The sequence below is a fragment of the Rhagoletis pomonella genome, unplaced genomic scaffold (assembly GCF_013731165.1).
Source record: "Rhagoletis pomonella isolate Grant_MI unplaced genomic scaffold, Rhpom_1.0 Rhpom_scaffold_03788, whole genome shotgun sequence".
NCBI classification, from domain to species: domain Eukaryota; kingdom Metazoa; phylum Arthropoda; class Insecta; order Diptera; family Tephritidae; genus Rhagoletis; species Rhagoletis pomonella.
In genome coordinates this window covers 1-19,618 of record NW_023462340.1, presented here as the reverse complement: position 1 = coordinate 19,618, position 19,618 = coordinate 1, and the positions used below count along the sequence as shown (strand labels likewise).

Genomic DNA, 19,618 nt, shown 5'->3' with positions numbered 1-19,618 from the left:
GCTATTGTCCTTGATTATTAGACACAAAGTTGTGATTTTGTTTTTTTTGCTTAGTTTTATTTCTTATCCATCCAATTATCTATCTTAATCCTTATGACATACATATGTTTTCTTTTGATTTTTTTTCATTTCTTCATTTTCTTTTCGAACTTGGGTTTGATTTGACTTGTGGGTAGAAGCAATTCGTTGGCATTATTCTTACATGTATACATATGTATGTATGTGCGTAGGGAGAATAGATTAAATCAATTCATCAACTATTAACTTCTATGGTTGCATGTACGGGTATGTAGTACTTGTAGTACTGAGTAGTACTATAAAAATATTTGCATGCAAAATTGGTAATGCGCTACAAAGTATCCCGGCATGTGGCACGCAGAAACCCATACACACCCAACTCTAAGTCCCATCAGCTTCCGGCAGTTGCCCAATCGCCGGGTATTCGCATTCGCAACCGATTCACTCATGCTACTTTCCGCGCTTTTTTCCTGCGTTTCTTTTATTTTTTCTTCTTTTTACATGCAAATCCATTTCTTAGGTTACCACTTTATTTAGCTAAAAATGTTTTGTTATTGTTATTTATTAAACTAACTGCTCACTCCAGCGCTGCCCACTCCTCTAGTGCACCCAAGATGGTGGCTTTACAATGCTGTTGTTGTTATTGCTAGCGATACTATTGAGCAGCGATGGCATCAATTGTGGCTGCTGTTGCTGGGGTAACTGTGCCTGCAGCTGATTCAATTGTTGCTGCTGCTGATGTTGTTGTTGCTGCTGCTGGTGCTGGTGCTGCGCATTATTCGCCCCGCCGAGGGCGCTATTAACAATATTCGTACTGTCATTGCCAACAGCTGTGGGGTCAGATGGGAATGGGATGTTGATATCCAACATGCCGTCAATGCTCATCTCCTGTCGGATTAACTGCAATGTGAATTTGTAGCGAGAGAATCGGCAGAGAGTTTACATTGTTTCAAATTATTTCAAGCGGTTACAAGATAATTTGATACTCACTTCCTCCAGATTGCACTCTAGGCCAGGTTGAAAGCTGTCTAGTGTAAATTCGTCAATTTGTGGCTCATTATTGAGTGCTTCCATGCATTGCCCGATAAGTGTTGATGCGCAGTTGTTGTCTGCGAATGCAAAAAAAAATTACAATATTTGGGTATTTAATTCATATGGTAGTTGATGGCACTTGAGTGCAAAAATCTTGGAGAGGTAATCTTAGTCCTAACGACCTTCGAAGCCTACACCGATAGTCATGATATATATGTTTAATAGCAGGGACCGAAAATAACAGTTATTCTTTTTTAACATTTAAACTTGGCCAAATATTTGTAAAGTCCGATAGAGTATAAAGAGGAATGCTTGAGCTTATCCACGAATAAATTACGAGTTATTACAGAAATTCTTACAGGACACTGTAAGCTGAACAATTACCTGGCTAAACTGGGAACTTACTGCAGAAGCGATGCATATTTGGTAGGGCGAGCATCGAAACTGTGCGGAAGATTTCGGAACAATGACCTGTACTGATCCACACAGCGCTTAGGTGATCCTCGCATAACCGAAAGTGTAGTTTAATCAAAATATTTAGGGTAAATATTAAAATTACTCTCAGCTACTAACTTAATAGACAGACTAGAAATCTATAAAAGGCATAGTTAGATCTCAAGGTCGCAGTGGTCCATTCTCAACAATAATCTGGTAAGTTTAGTTATGTCGGTGAAAGGTCACAGAATTCTCTGAGCTGGGGGAGTCTGCACGTGACTAATTTAAGTCTTCCAATGAACAGATGCTCAAAAGGACATCTCGACGAATGATGCGAGAAAAGCTAGTTACTACAGAACTCTCGATGTATAAACTTATACCAAAATTAATAAAAAATTAAGAAGACTTTAACTGCTTATAAATATAAAATTTTTGGAAATTGTGACTACATAAAGCTCGTTAAATCCATTAAATTTTTTATGGTTAAGCTCATTAAACTTTAAGCTATGAAAATCGATAAGATGGGGCAACTATCATAGCTGCTACGCAAATAATGCGCTGATCACTACGCTACGATGAATTTAACGATAGCTAAGTAATTTCAACTAACTTATAATTTCTCTCGATAGCCATATTTTTTACCGGTCAAATTTGTTCATCTAGCCACCTACCTTCCAAATTTGTGCTAAGTGACTGTTGTTGCTGCTGCTGACGCTGTTGCTGTTGTTGTTGTTGTTGCTGTTGTTGCTGCTGCACTTGTCGTTGTTGCTGCTGCTGCTGTTGTTGCTGTCGTTGCTGTTGAACCAATAAACTGGTGCCATTATCATTCGCAACGCCAGCAGAGCTGCCGGCATCTAAAACCACATTACTGTATGTGTTCAAAGAGTCCGACGATGGTTCGCTGTTCGGATACGCGGGAGACATGGTTGTTGTGACAGAATTAGGTGACAGACCCTGCGGGCGAAGAAATAAAAGGTGCAAAGAAAAAAACAACGCAAGTTTATAGAACTATAAATTAAAAAAAATATATCTATATTTACGTACGTCGCGTGAATTATGCAAGCAGCTGCACGTCAGAGAGCGATGCAACATGCACTGTTGGGCCTGTAAGCCATAACCCTGTGATACGACGGGCCCATTCAAGCTGTATGTCTGTGGCGGCTGATAGGGTGGTGGCGGCTGTGTGGGTATACCCGAGGCAGCGCTAAACCTACTCCAACCGTATGACCGTTAAGTGGTAAAAGGAAGAGACAAAACAATTCACTTTATTTATCTGCTGGCGATGAAGTTGGGAAACAACATACATACATATGCATGTACATATGTATATACTTAGCTTAATTTTTAACACGCAGAAATATAAAAGAACTTCAGTATGCACAACTCAAACACATAGACATGCATACACAAAGGCCTTTACAAAAAAATAAAAACACATTTTCTGTTGCAAAATAGTGCAAATCGGCATGCTTTGGAAATAAAAATTTGCGTTCAAACACCCTTTTCAAAAGCAAAAAAAAAAAAAACAAAAACATTTAACTTAAAAATAAACAGTTTTCCATAATTAATTACAAAAATCAAAATGGTCACTGACCCTTGCAGAATATCCTTTGGCAATTTTACGTCCGCTATCGAACCGGCTAATTGATCCATTGACGCTGACTGTGCCGGCGTTATGGTTGTATTTGTGTAATCGGCACCAAAGCTCCAATCTGGCTCGAGTCCTATTAGCGCTGGAATCGGACTGAGGCGTCCGCAGGAACTGGCATTCGAAGAGGCGCGTTGTCGGAAGTCTGGTGACAACTGGAAATTACCACTTTGATTGCGTCGCGAAAAGGTAACAAAATTAATCAACCACGATTGAAATGAAAAGAAAGGCAATAAAGAAATTTAAAAAAAAGAAAATTTAATTGAAATCAAATTAAAAACTGATTAGGAAATATAAAACATATGTATGTATGCAGAACTAATTTGTAAATATTCCTACTTAAAATAAAAATTTATGAACTACATATGTACACTTTTAGCTACATAGGCATATTAGTTTTACGAAATAAAAATTCTCCGTCTTCTGGATAAATGCATAGTGCATATTACTTAAGTATTAATTTGCATACACAAATTAATTTTCAGGCGTCTTTGGTACCCTTTAAAACAGCTAACTATAAGCAGAGGATTCAGGGCAGATCCTGAAAGACAAATATATTTATTCAATCAGAGGGACCAACCGCAAATCAAAGGCAAAGCATTAAAAGAGCTTACGATGCCTCAATGATAGACAAATTCTCACGTAGCAGGCACTCAGCATTGCAACCGGCCGAAGTGAGCTACTCTGAGTCACAATACGACAGTCCCCTTAGCAACAGGACTTTGTAACAAATATCGAGGTGAGATTGGAAGCTAACGGTAGTCTTTTCTGATATTGAGGGGGCGTTAAACAGCGCTAACTTTGACTCTATGTGCTCTGCGGCCAGAAGACATGAAGTGCACAAAATAGCCGTTAGGTGTATTCACCTGATGTCATCTAGCAGACTGCTGACAGTGGGGGACGAAGCTAGCCTTTATACCATTCTAGTGTTTGGGAGAAGATGCCCTCAGCGAGGTAGGCTATCAACTCACTTGTGGTATTTGTTAGTGCAAGGCTTCGTTCACATCCACTGTCCTCAGATAAATCTCTGAGGGAGGTCTGCGTTAAGAAACTTAGAATTTTGAATAAGATTGATGAATGGTGCACTTTGCATTGCCTTGCTGTAAATCCCAGCAAGACAACCTTAGTATACATAGTTTTAATCAGACCAAACGTCACGTAGTATGCGCAAGCCAATGGTCAAAACCACGGTTTTTTCTCTTTTGGGCTGTGGCAGGACGATCGGTTTTTAGAGCAATATCTTTTTTTTTGGCAACTATTGAAAAACTGATGCCTGGAGTCTCCTTTGGAAGAAAGTATGTATTTAGATTTCCTACATGGAAACTCGCCGAAAACTTTTTACATCGACGGCTCAAAGGCTGAAAATGCAGTAGGGTGGCATCTGGACAGTAACTTCAGATGCTTTACTGTCTTTCAATTGGAAGTTTTTGCGAAGCTGCTCTAAAGGCCCTGGAAAGTGCTAACACCTCTTCAAAGATAGTCCAGGAATGTAAGTGGAGGCGGAACTCCGTTAGAAGGTGGAATGAATTTAAAATTAGTGCCAAGACACTACGGTATTCAAGGCAACGAACTATCTAATGAATTGAGAACTGCGATTCTTTGGAGACTTCAGTTTGACCGGAGTCATAAATAAAACTCATGAGGGGCGTTGGTGTGGTATTGACGCCTGCAAAACAACCAAGTGCTTCCTGAAAAGGTCTGACAGGGTGGTAGAAAAATTCCTTCTCAGACAAGGATCTAGCGCCCTTCTAGGACTGATTTCGGGGCACAATCCTTGGGGGCGACATATGGTCATCATAGAGTACCGAGGAGCCACTGTGTACATCTTGCATTTTCGCTGCCACCATCCGGCCTTTGCCAGACATAGATGGTACATTTTTGAGTCGGTTGTATTGAAAATGGACGAGATACATTCTTTTTCTAAAGGAGTCTGGTAAGTTTGCCATGAATTCCCACCGCACCTTTACATCCCTTTCCCATAAATCCTATCTCTTGTCCTTAACAACAATGGGCAAGACCTGAGTGCTTGGAAAAATTGTTGTTAGTTTTTCCAGCCACCCACAATTCCATTCCATGGTTTATACATATGAGTTTATAGAAGGGGAGCGGAACATCCAATATGCGTGGCATTTAAGTCAGTTGTAACTTCGAAACTGTAAGTCACATGACTTTTAGATTTGATGTAGAGAGTCGAGATATCTAGAGAATACGTGCCTATTGTACGTTCTGTATTAACGGGCATTAATCTTATGATAACATCTGATTCTGCAAACATAGATGGCGCTGGAATCAAAATATCTAGAAATTACGCACTTGGAAAATGATTTATATCTACTTTCTACTTTAACTACTATTTTAAGTACATATCTGTAGCATTTTAATAAAACAACTTATCTCGAGTTGAGCCAATTTTTCTTAAAACAATATTTAATTGGGTAGCCAAATAGTATTTTAACGATTAACTAGCCTTAGACTTAGTTTAAGATGTACTTTTAATAGAAGCTTAATCTTCCATTACTAACATGCTGGCTCACAGACCGAACACATTCTTAAAGCTTTCTGTACAACACAGTTGAGCTTTCCAAACTTTATTCTGTGTATACCTTTTGGTATACCGATGTAGATTGATAGCTGTTAGATTGTGTTTTATTCCTTTTTCAGTGACTCGGTCTGTGTAAAACCCTTTAAACGAGACTTATTCTGTTTTAATCCAAATTTAGTTAATTTGTATCATCGAAATGCCGCAGATATGCACATAAAATTTTTCAACTAAACTTGTGCTTTGGCAACTATTGTAAAGCTGCTATAACATGCTTGTTCCCACATTCGCTTGTATTTAGTTTGCAAAAAGAACTTATCATTGCAAGAAACCAATATTAAAATGGTAATTTAAATCATAGTGTAAATATTTCAAAACCGAATAATATTTCTGCCAAGATGCTAAAAAAATTAATTTTCTAAATGTTAGGCTAAAGAGGCAAAAAAGCGAATGGAATTGTTTCAAAAATACTGCGGCAACTACTGCAATTTTGCACTAAGTTTTTTATTAAAGCATATAATATTCATGACTCTAAGTTAATAGATACCTGTGCAATGGACTCTCCGAGAAGTGATCCAAACCTTCACTCACGCTACTGCTGGGCGATGGTGTCGCATCGTTCAGACCGGTAATGCCCGCCTGACGTAGAGCCTCCACGCGCTTTTTGGCACGCCCCCGACGCTTCTCGTAGCGCGACGTTTCCATAGAAGCGGCACGCCGACGCACTGATTTACCCGGTTTCGCATCCGGATTAAGCATCCACCAAGACGATTTGCCAGTACCCTCATTTTGGACGCGCATAAATCGATTGTGCAACGATAGATTGTGACGAATGGAATTCTAGAAATGAAAAAAAAGAAGAAAATATTGTTAAAAAGCCGAGTTTTAAAAAGATTACTTATTCAATAATTTAAAGTGAACTCTTTCCGGTTCTGGTTTAGTTCTGTATGAGAACAAAATGTAGGTAATATCAAGAACCTTCCCACAAAATAGCTTCGGGAACGTTTCCGTAAAGAACAAAATGCGAACAAAACTGCCGGAAACGTTCTCAAAAAGAATAGAATGAGAACAAAACTGCCGAAAACGTTATCCCGGAAGATAAAATAAACACAAACGTCTGGGGAACCTTCTGCAAGAGAACAAAACGAGTACAAAAGTTTTGTGAACTTAGTGATAAGAATGAGAGGGCCATCTGAGTGTTGGGATGAAAAATCGTTTTAGTTAAAATAACGATTGTTAATTCTTAGCCAGAGGAAAGCTGAATCATTTCAACTTCTGTATCCTTTATCATTAGGAGGCACTGTTTATTTATGTAACAATTTTTCATTTTCTGTGCAAGAAAAGTTAGTTTCTTAAGTCTTTCGTTGACTTAATATGCATAATTATTATTAAAATTTCAGTTCATTTTTGATTAATTTTACCATAGGAGGTTTCTTCCCGGTCGTACTCTATCAGAAAGTCTCTTAGACTCTTGTTCGCATGCTATACTTTTCCAGAACGTTCCGGAGCCTTTTTTCCCCATTGTTTCCCTTAGAAATATTCTCGAAAGTATTGTTCGCATTTTGTTATCTTTGGGAAGGTGCCAAGAGTTTTTTTCTTGTATAATTCCCATTGAGAACGTTCTCTACAGTTTTGTCATCACTTTCGTTCTTGTGTTTTTAAGCGTTCTTGGAAACAAACTACGAGAACGAAATTCACTTTTGATCACACCCTTTGTTTTCGGCCCCCGACCAAAATGATTAGATTGATCTTTCACAACAAGTTTTTTTTGATTGTAATGTTTTTTAGTTTGTTATTTTTCAGACAATTGGTACTACTGCCTGTGGAAAACTGATCCAAACGTTTTTATGAAAATGGTCGTTGTGCAAGAAGTGCGTTTTGAGCATGGCGTGTTTTGCGATGAGGACACCGGCGCCCGTCGTTGGAATTTTATTTATAAAAGAAATTCTGCGGTCTTATTGAATCACCCAGTACTGTATATTTTCTTAACAACGTCTTGACAGTTAGATCAATGCTTTGCAGATTTGTTTCAAAACGAACTAAAATAAAGCTCGATTGTCGCACAATTATCGAGCAGTAACCATTGAAAAAACCCTCAACTGGCATTGCTGAGCTTGCAATACGCATCCCCTCTTTCGCTGATAGTACATTCAACGGTTCCACGAGAGGGTGAGTTGACTTCATTTTTATACATCATCGCTGATGTAACAATTTGTAAGCAATTGAAACCGCTGCGTTGCGACAACATACAGTTCCAGTCCATGTCTACCATTCAGTGATTTGTATTCAACTACTCTCCCGCCACACCATCAACTCTACTGCGCCAGTTAGTGAAGACATTTCAATTGTCTGCCGACTTTTTTATTGCTTTTCTTACAAGAAACCCAAAGAAATGCCACGCTTCTGCTGCGCTAATTGGACTGCCGTAGCTTTTGCGCTGCCGCTCTAACTCCCGCCGCAACATTCCCACTGTTGGCTGTGCCACTGTTGTGCTGCTGGTTTTTGCTGCTGCCACTGCTCACATTTGAACTGTCAATTCATATTTTATGACATAAACCATAAATACTGTGTGGCAAAGAGCTGTCAGCGAGCGCGTGCGGGGATAGTAAAGAAATAAAGCGGCAAGGGCTTCGAATATCAACAAAAAAAAAAACAAGAAGGCAGAGAGAGAATGTTTCAATTGTAAACGATTCATCGACTTCGATGACTAGACATAGGTCAGAGGGGGAGCTGTGAAAAGTTTTCAAGGTACGAAACACTGGAGCCACATTGCTGACGAAGAATACAAACAAACAAATCTAACATCACCTGCTCTATGAGTTTGTCAACGTACAAACGCCGCCACACACTCCTCCGGCCTTGAAAGGCATAGTATGGGCGTTTGTGTTTCCGCCGACAAGGCAACTAAGCGAATCGCCCCAAAATAAGTGGGAAAGAGAAACAGTAGCAAAGTGATGCAAAAACAGAAAAAAAAAATCCAACAAAAGATAACGAAAAAAAACAGGTTCTAAAACATCAGTAAAACGAAAAACTAGACAGGCAAACTCGTTGATGACGCGACAGCACACACGGTAACGTGCGACGGACTGGCGCCTTTTATCACCGTTACGAAGGATGCGCCGCAGCAGCCCTTTTACCACATTTATACCGTTGGCATTCTCATCCCTAGAAGCACCAGCAAGGCGACGCATCACGCCGCAGACTATCTATGCGGGTGGGTGTATGTATGTACGTGGCCGAGTGTGTGTGTGTGCTTTAACAGCAGTTAACTCCTCGCTGCTGTCAAACACACAGGCATGTGTATGTATGTATGTATGTAGTTATGTCTGCGGCACTCTAAAAAAGTAAGTTTAACTTAATTTTACTTTTTGCTAAACTTTTTCTTGGCGTCACTGCCAATAGTTGCGTCGGCATCCTTTTTGCACGTTTACGTATCCTTTTTCCAAAATTGTGCCTTTTACGCTTCTTTTCATCTCTTTTATTTTTGTTTTTTATATCACGGTTGTCGTCCTCACTTTTTGGTTATTGTGCAGGTCGTTATGGGGCTGAGCTAATGGTTTAGCCTTTGGTTTAGTTTAGTTGTTGGCTTTGATTTTCAAAAATGTGCCCACTCTTTCAGCGTTTTATTTATTTTTTCATGGTTAGTTATATCGTTTTCACTTACTGTAATCATATTTATTTAAGCGCTTTAGTGGCGATTTTTGTGCGTAGCTCTGTATGGCTCCCTTCAACTCTTTTATTTTCGGAAAGTAAAAAATGTCTAGCAAGAAAGTTGTACTTACGTATGTTAATGGTAATATGCTTCGCGTTAAAGCTTAGAATTCTTGCCAGCTATTTTGTTGTGAGTGAAACAATGTAGAAAGAAAATTTAGACAAATATTGCACTTTAATTTAACCGAAGGACGAAAGTTCTCTAATAAAAAATAAATTTAAATAGAAATTTCAAGTTGTCGGAAATCTTCTCTTATTATAGCGACAAATAAATTAAATTTGGTCGGCAATTTAAAATTTAAAGCAAATTGCACTTTTATATAATTTCTATATTATTTCCACCACAACTATGAATTTATAGGTGGACCTACAAGCGGAGTAAGCAAACCGTCTTCAACAGGAACACCTCTTTCTAATCTGGCGAACCATTAGCACAATGCTGACCTTACTTTCAGCACTATTTCTTTATCAGACCCTCGGCCGTCCATGCGCTTCATTAGCCGGCAATTCCTTGCACATCCGGAAAGTGTCGACACCCGCCATAGTGCGCTACGCAAGGCCAACAAACTCTGCTTCCGATGCACATCGACGTGTTTTTTATAAACAGAGAAGAGAACGCAGTTCATGGTAGGCTAGGCCCCGCGAGGTTCGACCTGATCAGAGTGGCTTTCGACGTGTCACTGTCCACCCTGAAGGCGGACGCAATTGAATCACACAAAAACCCATCCCCCTCCCATGACTGCCCAGCATCGCTAAACATCTAAAACTAAGCGAACACCTGCAAGGATTCAGGAAACTGCCCATCGCCACCTAAGCATTGGACGCTATAGCACACAATTCATTTGTAGATTATAGTTTGTACCAACGTCGGTAGGTCTATCGAATTCGACACGGCCAAACATGCGATTTTCTGCCAAGACACACTACACTCTTTTCTTCCAGATAATACGAAATGGCGGATAACCAGGTGTCTGTGTGGACGTCAATCGTTAGTTGAATTCAGAAACTGTAAATATAAGCCACACAGAAATTATTAGGGAGTCGGACAAGGTGGTATTTGGCCGAGCTTTTCCTCCGATTTGTGGCGTGCTTTATGAGAAGCTGTTTAAGAACACAGTCGTGTACCCAGTATAATTAGAGATTTATCTAAATTTTCTAGCTGTCTTCATGTATGTATGTATGTGTATGTGCACTTAATTTTTTTCTTCATTTCATTAACATATGTACTTACATACATACTTGAGCGAACATGCGTGTCTATAAACTAAGATTTACAGACTAGTTATACACATCAGCACTTGATGACATCACAGATTTTCAAGTAATCAAAGCACGCCGATCGTTTTGGGCAAACATTTACCTAAACAATATATCTTAAGGCTTGCACACGCAAGCCATACATGCAAATACGAACGTATTTATATGTAAGTATACATATATGTACATATGTATATATATGTACGTAGGCTAAAAGCAATAACTCTATAAAATTTTATAAGCATTACCAGTCAAGTAAAAAGGCTTTAATTGTTCGACTGTTTATAATCAATCAGCAAACAAGCAGCGCAGATGTTAAGTATACTCGCTTGTAGCAATGGAATGTGAAAAATATTCGAACAGAAACACCACTTAAACATTTTATCGGGCATTTTATCGAAAGGGCGTTTTACATACTCGCCTTTTTGGTAATGTTCACACACAAATTACCGCCTCAGCTATTATTTAGTTACTCATACGCCCCCGCAATCTCCGTTGCCTACAACTGTTGATGCTAGGCATTTTGCATGTCGGTTAGTTAAATACACTCCTCCACACATATCAGCTGACAATCGTGTATATTCATAGGTATGTAAATACCTAGACAATGTTTTACTTACGTATTACTATGCATATATAGATACATTTATACAATATTTATACAATAGTATTTATATATGTATGTACGCATGGTATATAACTATATATGTACATACATAAATGCATGATTGACATCTATACGGATATAAAAAGTATTTGGCTACTAGATAATGTAACAGATACTCGACACATATTCCAATAGCTACAACCCTGCAGTGAAAGCTACTAGTTCTAAATTAGCTGACTTCCCATCTGCATATTACATATAGGTATAGTGGGGAGCAGAAATAAGTGCACGGTGATTTTTATTAAATATTTGCAAGGTTTTTAGAGTTAACATTTTTTTGTTAATTGTTCATAAAAATATGGTTCATGCTTTAACCAAAATGATATAAACCAAACTTTTAAAATGAGCTTAGAAATATTTAACAAACTTTCATAAAAATTTCAACTTTTTTTTTAATTTTTATACTCAAAAAAATTAAACAAAAAAATCGGTTTAAAAGTATGAAGTTGTAATGAAAATTTGTTAAATTTTTCTAAGCCCTGTTTAAAAGTTTGATTTACATGGTTTTGGTAGTATTTGTTTTATTAAAATTTAATAAGCTACCGAACTGCATACTCAAAAAAGTTCAGATTAAAAAGTTGAAATTTTAATGAAAATTTTTTAAATTTTTCTAAGCTCTGTTTAAATTGCGAAAGTTAGATTTATATGGTTTTGGTTAAAGAATGAACCATATTTTTATGATGAAATAACGAAAAAATTTCAACTCTAAAAGCCTTACAAATATTTTACAAAAATAACCGTGTACTCATTTCTGCTGCCCACTGTACATATGTAAGCATACTTAAGTACTCTGCATGGATGTGTGTATGTAAATTGCAGATGCAATACATTCGAGAAAAGAGGGAAACCGCCAGTTGTCGAGTACGGCGTCTCGACGAAGACGATTTGCACAAACTTCTAATGGAGTTAACCAATATTTATATAGTTAAACTTCTGTGTGAAAGCTTGTGCAAATTCAGCGCCGGTTTGGCAACTTTTTAACAAAGGAGATGTTACACTTAAAGTTTCATCCAGAACACCCGCTACAATTACAACGGTGATGCGGAAACAGGAAAAGCAGTGAATTATGCGAATATGCGTTTAAATGGGAGTACGCATGTAGTTACATAAATAAGTCCAGTATTCAGCTCTCAAGAAACCGTACAAGAAAAAAAATTGGGATGCTTTTCGTGTAGCTAGAAATAAAGCCACCCTGGCAGTTAAGGCAGAAAAGCGGAAATTCTTTGCAGTCAAATTCGATCCTTCTCTACCCTCTAACTTATGGCGGAATATTAAAAATCCCTAGGTACACACCAAGGACAGAAGTGAGTGTATGTTACATGTTGAATGTGTGAATGATTTGTTTCTTTGTAGTGCCTCGTCTAATGGTTGTATGTCACAATTCGCCCCATATCCTACTTCGACTACGTATTCCAGCGAACCTTTTGAATTTTCCTCCGTATCTGAATGTGATGTGGCTAGACGTATCCTTAAAATTGGAACCAGAAATGAGCCCATTGATAACCTTATTGCTTTTTGCAATTTACTTTTGCATAACAGTGTTTGTTTTTTTGATGTTGGTCGGAAACTGGACTCGAACCCAGGCCATGCGGAATGGTAGCACGCACTGTTAACCACTACGCCTCAGCGTCCTCTAATCGGAATACAAATTAAAGAAAATGAAAATTTATTGAATTGTACTCCAGTGAAAAAAGAGAATCAACAATGTTTTTTTTTTTTGTAACAGAAATTCACCATAAAACTATGGGCGGATGAATAGCGCATTTATCTGCCTATAACCGTATTTTTCAATTAAAATTTAGCTGTCCTATACACGTTTTTGGCCATTTTAAACAAGTTTTGAAAGTATTTCATATTTAATTTAAAGATGAAAAGTATACGCTTATTCACACACTATAAAAATCCTAGCTCAAATGATAACACAACGCTTTCATTATATATTTATCATTAATGTTAAGCGTTGGTAAACAAAAATGCTTTAAATTTACAATAAAAATATTATAAAAGTGTTGTATTATAACGCGTACTATGGTTTTTACAGTGTGATAAATGAAAGCAACAACCGCAGGTTTTTGTAAAAGATTTTTGTGCATTTTACAAACATTTCTGATCTGATGTCTCATATTTTTGTAGTATGTACAAAAACGGTTTTGCACAATTAAAAAAAAAAAAGTTCGTGCCACAGAATGACGAAAAATTTCGTAATATATGTAGTTTTTGTTATATTTACGCAGATTTTGTTTTCAGTGTATATAAGCACACATACTTACATGCCATTAATCGGTGGGGTTGTGAGTCAGTTGTAAACTGTATAAAAGTTGTCAGTTTTTTTTTTGTAAAGCGGTAAAGAAGTAAAGAGTGTAGGCATATCTACTTAAATAAGTACATATGTAAATAAGTAATATGCGATTCTTATTTACTTGCATATGTACATATGTACATCTGATTTTGTAATTCCGTTGCTAGTGTCACATAAGTCACAAACGCCGCCGAGGCGTCGCACAGTGTGCTTTTTGAATACTCCATGCGAATTAATCGCAACGCTTTCGACAGATGCAACAATTTGATACGAAACAAAATAAAGCTAATGTAATTGCCTTTCAGGGGAAAATATTGCCATTGAGCCCAGTTACTTCCTGACCTTAAGAAAATCTGTCAATATCAAAATCCACCAGATTTGTTGAAAAAAAAGAATTGTGTTTTATTATACTTATATTCACTGTTTAAAAAGCGAAAAAAAATTGTAAACCTTCAATTTTAAAAATGAATTATGTGTTGCATTTTTTTTTTTGCATGCAGCTGTGAATCCGTCACATAATTTTATATAACTCGAACAACAAGAGCGTTTTAGTGCTATTTAAGACCTTTAATTAGCCAAGGTAGAAATCTCTAGGCCCTTTCTGAAAGACCTTAAACAGCACTACAGTTTGCAGTAAAATAAAATTGTGATAAGGATGCACAGCTGCATGTAAATAAACAAAAAAAAATGCATTTCTCAGATTGAGGGCTTTTTTCGAATTTAGACAGTGGAATCGTGTTTCTCTTCTTAAAAAAGAAATTTTTTTTGGAACAAATCCAGTGGATTTTACATAGTTTTTTCGAAGAACACTATTTTTGACAATCTTTTTTAAGGTCAATGAGTAATTGTGGGTCAATGGTAGTATTTTTCCGTGCAATGGAATAACAATCACTTTCAAACAAGTTTTTCACATCAAAATTTTGCTTCTGTTGAAAACGCTATGATTAGTTCGCATGGAGTGTTCAAAGAGCACACTGTGCGTCGCATAGTGGTACATACGTTTTTTGGAAAAAATTAGACAGAGTTGGCGTAAAGCTTGAATATTTCGTGTGTAACATTTATGGATTTAAATCAAGAAAACAACAAAAAATGGGTGTGACGGATATATTTTAAAGCATACCTCCCATACTAATCTAACCTCTAAAACGCCGTGAAAATGCCATATAAAGTGCACCGAGGAACATTTCACTAAGAGAGCACTCAAATACTTGGCAAAACCGGTTTATTTTAACGCATATACATACCTTGTCTCAAAAAAGCCTAAAAATGGCATACAAGGATCATGCATGAATTCATGATTACCATAAAAAGTGCAGTTGGAAGTGATATACAATCGATGCTAAGACATCAAGTTCTAAGGTAACGTATATTTAAAAAACCGGGCAGGTCCGAAAAACTTGTAGCCTTTAAAAGTGGCAGAAAATGTTTAAAATATATGTATGTAGATAACCATTTCATATTTCATAATTATGTTTTTTTTTATCCAAGATAAAAAACAAAGAAATAAAATCGAAAGTTTGTATGAAAATGTCACTTTATAAAGCTCTTTAAACCTATCTTATTTTTCATGAATAAGTCCAACAGAATATAAATGTATTGTAATCTTGGAATTAATATAATAACTATATATTGCTTCCGAAAAGGTAGCCTTACAAGGGTTCTAAAGTTTTTGTTAAAAACCGCACTTGTTGGTATTACCCCCTCTCTTAGAACTTGCATATACTTACTTCCTAAAACAGAGTTGCGGTGGAGCACTTGATCTTCAGTCCCTATTCTAATAGACATAGTATTTGCTACATGTAATATTTAAAATAAGTAGAAGATCTGCAGACTTTGACTTATTTCTTAACGCACACCACTGTGCGTCGTCAGTGCCACCATCAGCACTACAAATTTCCAAAAAAAAAAATTTACGGTATTCTCTTCACCACTGTTTTGGGCTAATACATAGTTTTTCCCCTTTTTATGCTGAGTTGCCTTTCAATGCCATTAACTTAATTTGTTTGCTCTGCACAGAAATTCGCTAATTTATTGAAATGACTTTATGGGCCTATTTAAATCTGCATACAATTTATGGATTACTGGGCTACTTGGCCAGAAAAGAAAATCGACCAACTCATCGAAGACTGAACGCCCTGACTGCTTCTGTAACATATTTATTTACTTACATTTATATACCCGTATATTTATTTGTTTTATGAATATATCTACTTATATTACAAAGTGCGCTTAACTATTTCTTGCGACGGAAATCTCAGTAAGTAAGAACTCTCCTGCCAACTAGCTAGCTTTCATATTAATCATTTTTATAAGTGGCATCGTTGTTCAGGGACAAATTAAAGTAGAGTCGATATAAATTAAACAAATAACAGGCAGCCCAATTCAATGAGAATAAAGCAAATTTTTCTACTGAAGACTTATTACGTTCTTAAATTTCAAAGTTTGATTTCATCGCAAAACTGTTTAGGTTCAGTTAAGTTATGCTGGTTGGCTTGCAAAAATCGCACATTAACAGGTTATAAGGTCTATAGTGTTACCAGTTTAAACCAGTGCAGCCGTAAGTTTTCCAGCGCGAAGCGGTAACGTACTAGCCGCCTTCGATTCGCAAAAAAAAAAATGTACGTCGATATTTTTGCATACATTTGTTTCTTCATGGGCATGCATATTCTCTAATTTTAAAACTGTTGTCGGCTTGGACGATACACGAATCAGTGGTGTACTTTCGTCCATTACACAGGCCTGCGGTGGTTTCTCCCTCGAAAAAAAAAAAAACAATTACAAATTTGGATTACAATTTTGGATGGTTTTAGATAGTAAGCTTGTTCTTTTTAATTGGATGTATATGTTACCGAATTTCCGCCAGGGCTTGATCCTTGATAGGAAGCATTCATGAATATCCAAAGAAATAGAGAGTAAAGGAGGCTAAAAGCCCTATATTGTCATAGGAGGCCTTTGGCAAGCACTGGGGTCTCTCGACAAAAGTAGTTCATTGGCTTATGAAACTGTAATCAAGACAATTTTATTATATGAGGTACTCGTCTGATGGAATGTACTAGACAAGGCAGCATCTGGAATTGACGTCCTGAAAATATATTTACGGACGGATCGAAGCTCAATGGTAAGGCAAGTGCGAGAGTTTGCTGCGAATAACCTGAATTTCAGCCTACCGAATCACTGTAGCGTTTTCCAAGCAAAGGTAGCTGCAATATAAGAAGCTTCGAATTGGTTGTCCTCTAGTGCAGTACCTTTTAAAGAGATGACTATCTATTCCGACAGCCAAGCAGGTATCAAGACTCTTGACTCCTTGATGGTTCGTTCGAAAATGGTGAGGGATTGTTTGACTTCCTAATAGACTGCATCGGATAACTACGTTATTAAGCTTAATTGGCACGGCCAATGAGCTGACAAGACAGGGAACACTCGGGGAATTACTCCCGGTTAGAGAAAGTCTCGAGGCACTCCCGATGTCAAGTGGCCTGCTTCTGGAAATATGGGCGTTTAGTCAGCTCAGTCAAATCCAACTGGCATGCATTTCTGTATGTTTAGATTATCACAATCTTCCAGCAACCGATTGATGTATAGTATATCGACACCTGAGTGAAATGTCGACCTATCTCAGCTGTCGATTCAAAAACGACCTATCTCAACCCATTTTCGATACATTTTCATTTGAGGGAGGGTGTTCTTCAATCAACTTTTGAGATAGGGCGTTCTTCAATCAAATTCTTAAGTAGGGCATTTTTGAAAAGTTTTCCGAGATATGGCGTATTCGAACTGGCTGCCGAGATAGGCCGATCTTCCACTCAGGTGTCGATATGCAATTAAATAGTATTTTAAAGGTATCAATCTGAGAATTTAGCAATATTTTTTGAATTCCGAACTTTTTAAAATGTTCTACATACTACAAATGTTTATTATTTATCTACCTAATTTTAGCACAACTTTTGCTCTGACTGCCGTACATATTAAATACAATCAACACATCTAAGAAAATTAATTTGTGGCTTTAATTTGCGTGCTTGTAAGTATGTACGTAAGCCCACGGTTTCCTTTTATACATACATACATATGCACATGTATACGAGTATTTTATGTGAATACATACAGCATAATGCAAAAAAAAATATTAGTTACTATAGTAACTGACGCCCATCCTCTAGTTAGTGCTCTATTTCTGGCCTAATTTTCCTTCGGCTGATTTTCACCCCATTAAATCTTCTGTTAAAACAGTTGCCAAGAGCTACTGCATCACTTCCGCATCCATTTTTTCTATTAATTTCACATACTTATTTCCCTTTTTAATCCACTTTTTCGTAGTAGCACATCATTGAGTTAATAGAAATTTCCAAAAATATGAAGCGAAAAAAATTGCGTAGCCCAAGAGCAAATGAACGCTTATGGAAGAATATCTAGATTGTTTGCCGACACACAATAATATCCACTTGTACATAATTTTATAATTTCTTTATCCTCTTTTTACAGAAATATTCAACATTTTTATATTCTCCTAAATTAAATTGCATTTATTACATAAATATTCTGGGAGATTTTACAGTTCAGAAGTCCAAGAAAACGTTCAGAGGCAAACATCTGTACTCTTTAGCTGGCACTTTTATCAGAAAAAAATCGTCACACTCTTAAAATTCTTCCTTAGAAATCTACTAAAGATACCTGATTCAATAATTAAAGGTTAGATACACTGACATTTGTCTCTCTCGCACCGCTCCGTTAGCAGTCTCACCGTGTTGCTTCTTTGAAAATTTACTTGAAAAAGAGTAGCTTTCATGTGAAATAGGAATCATAGGTTTTTGTACAATTTCAACCCCTCCCAATTTGAATTCAAAGCGAGCTTGATTAAAATTCACTTGGAAGTGAATTGCAGAACCCGCCTGGATATGTTTATTTGTATACCTAAACATATAAAGCACATCGAACTGATGAAAACTAAAATTGTTTATAAATTCGATATTTATTTATTTAACGTTATTTTAATTTTGAGACCTTTTGAAATTTTTGTACCCCTAAATAGCACATAAATTACATAGTTCACGCAGACATCTTAATATTGATTTCACTATTTCATATAAAATGCCAAATTTATTGCAAATACATTAAAATTCAGAAGCGGTATTTCACTACTAAGTGCCTACTTTGTGTACTTTTCTACGAGATACCATATTCGCACCAAGGGATTTCATTCTTCCCCTTTCTCAGTACTTCGTAAATGCAACCTTTTGAAAGGGAGTGTCAAACTGCGGCTAGCAATAATTATCTAACCTTTAATTATTGAATCATGTTAAAGATACGGCTGAATCGTTTTGATTAATGGTGGTTAAGTATTTATATTGCATACAAGTGACTTAAACCAATCTAATTAGTAGATATATCAATGAAGAATTGAAGAGTAAAACAATTTTTTTGTGATTGAAGTGCCAACTGATTGAAGTGCTAATTGAAGAGTGCAGTCGGCTGCGTCTGGTAAGTGCAAACGTGTATTACAAGCATTAACATGCATACATATGTATGTATGTATGTATGTATATAAATAAATTAATTGCTATTAACTATCATAAATGTTGGCTTGGAATCCCTACTCTCAAAAATCTTGTTCATGTACATATGTACATACTTATGTAATTCCAACCACGCAGGCGTCTACACGTGCTTGAAGTATTTGCTTTCATACACATTTATATATATAAAAAAAATATATACAATCTTTTAATTTATTCCTACTTATGTTTGTACATACATACATATGTACATATGTACTCCCTTGCAATGATATCTGAATTCACCCTGGCAACACTTAATATTACACAAACTTTCCAGCGAACGAGCGTAGTTGGCTAAAAATAGCGCCAATGAGATAATTTGCTCCTAAGCGTTCAACATTCGCTCATCAGATGATAAAAAAGTGAATAATACATACATATAAATGCAAAAGTCGAGAAAAATTCCAAAAGAAAAGTAAAGCACAAAAACAAACTAATACAAAAATAAAAGTATGTA

At 36.7% G+C, this 19,618-nt stretch overlaps 1 protein-coding gene across 1 annotated transcript; it reads right to left on the bottom strand.

Annotated features, from left to right (window-relative positions):
• Positions 1-141: 141 nt before the first annotated feature.
• LOC118754371 (forkhead box protein O-like) lies at positions 142-6,508 on the bottom strand. The gene is made up of 6 exons (XM_036489244.1): positions 6,220-6,508; positions 3,080-3,301; positions 2,530-2,695; positions 2,157-2,439; positions 1,009-1,127; positions 142-918 (listed from the first exon to the last, which is right to left on the bottom strand). The coding sequence occupies exons 1-6, from the start codon at positions 6,471-6,473 to the stop codon at positions 619-621; spliced, it is 1,344 nt and encodes a 447-aa protein (XP_036345137.1). The 5' UTR covers positions 6,474-6,508; the 3' UTR covers positions 142-618.
• Between the last annotated feature and the right edge of the window lie 13,110 nt (positions 6,509-19,618).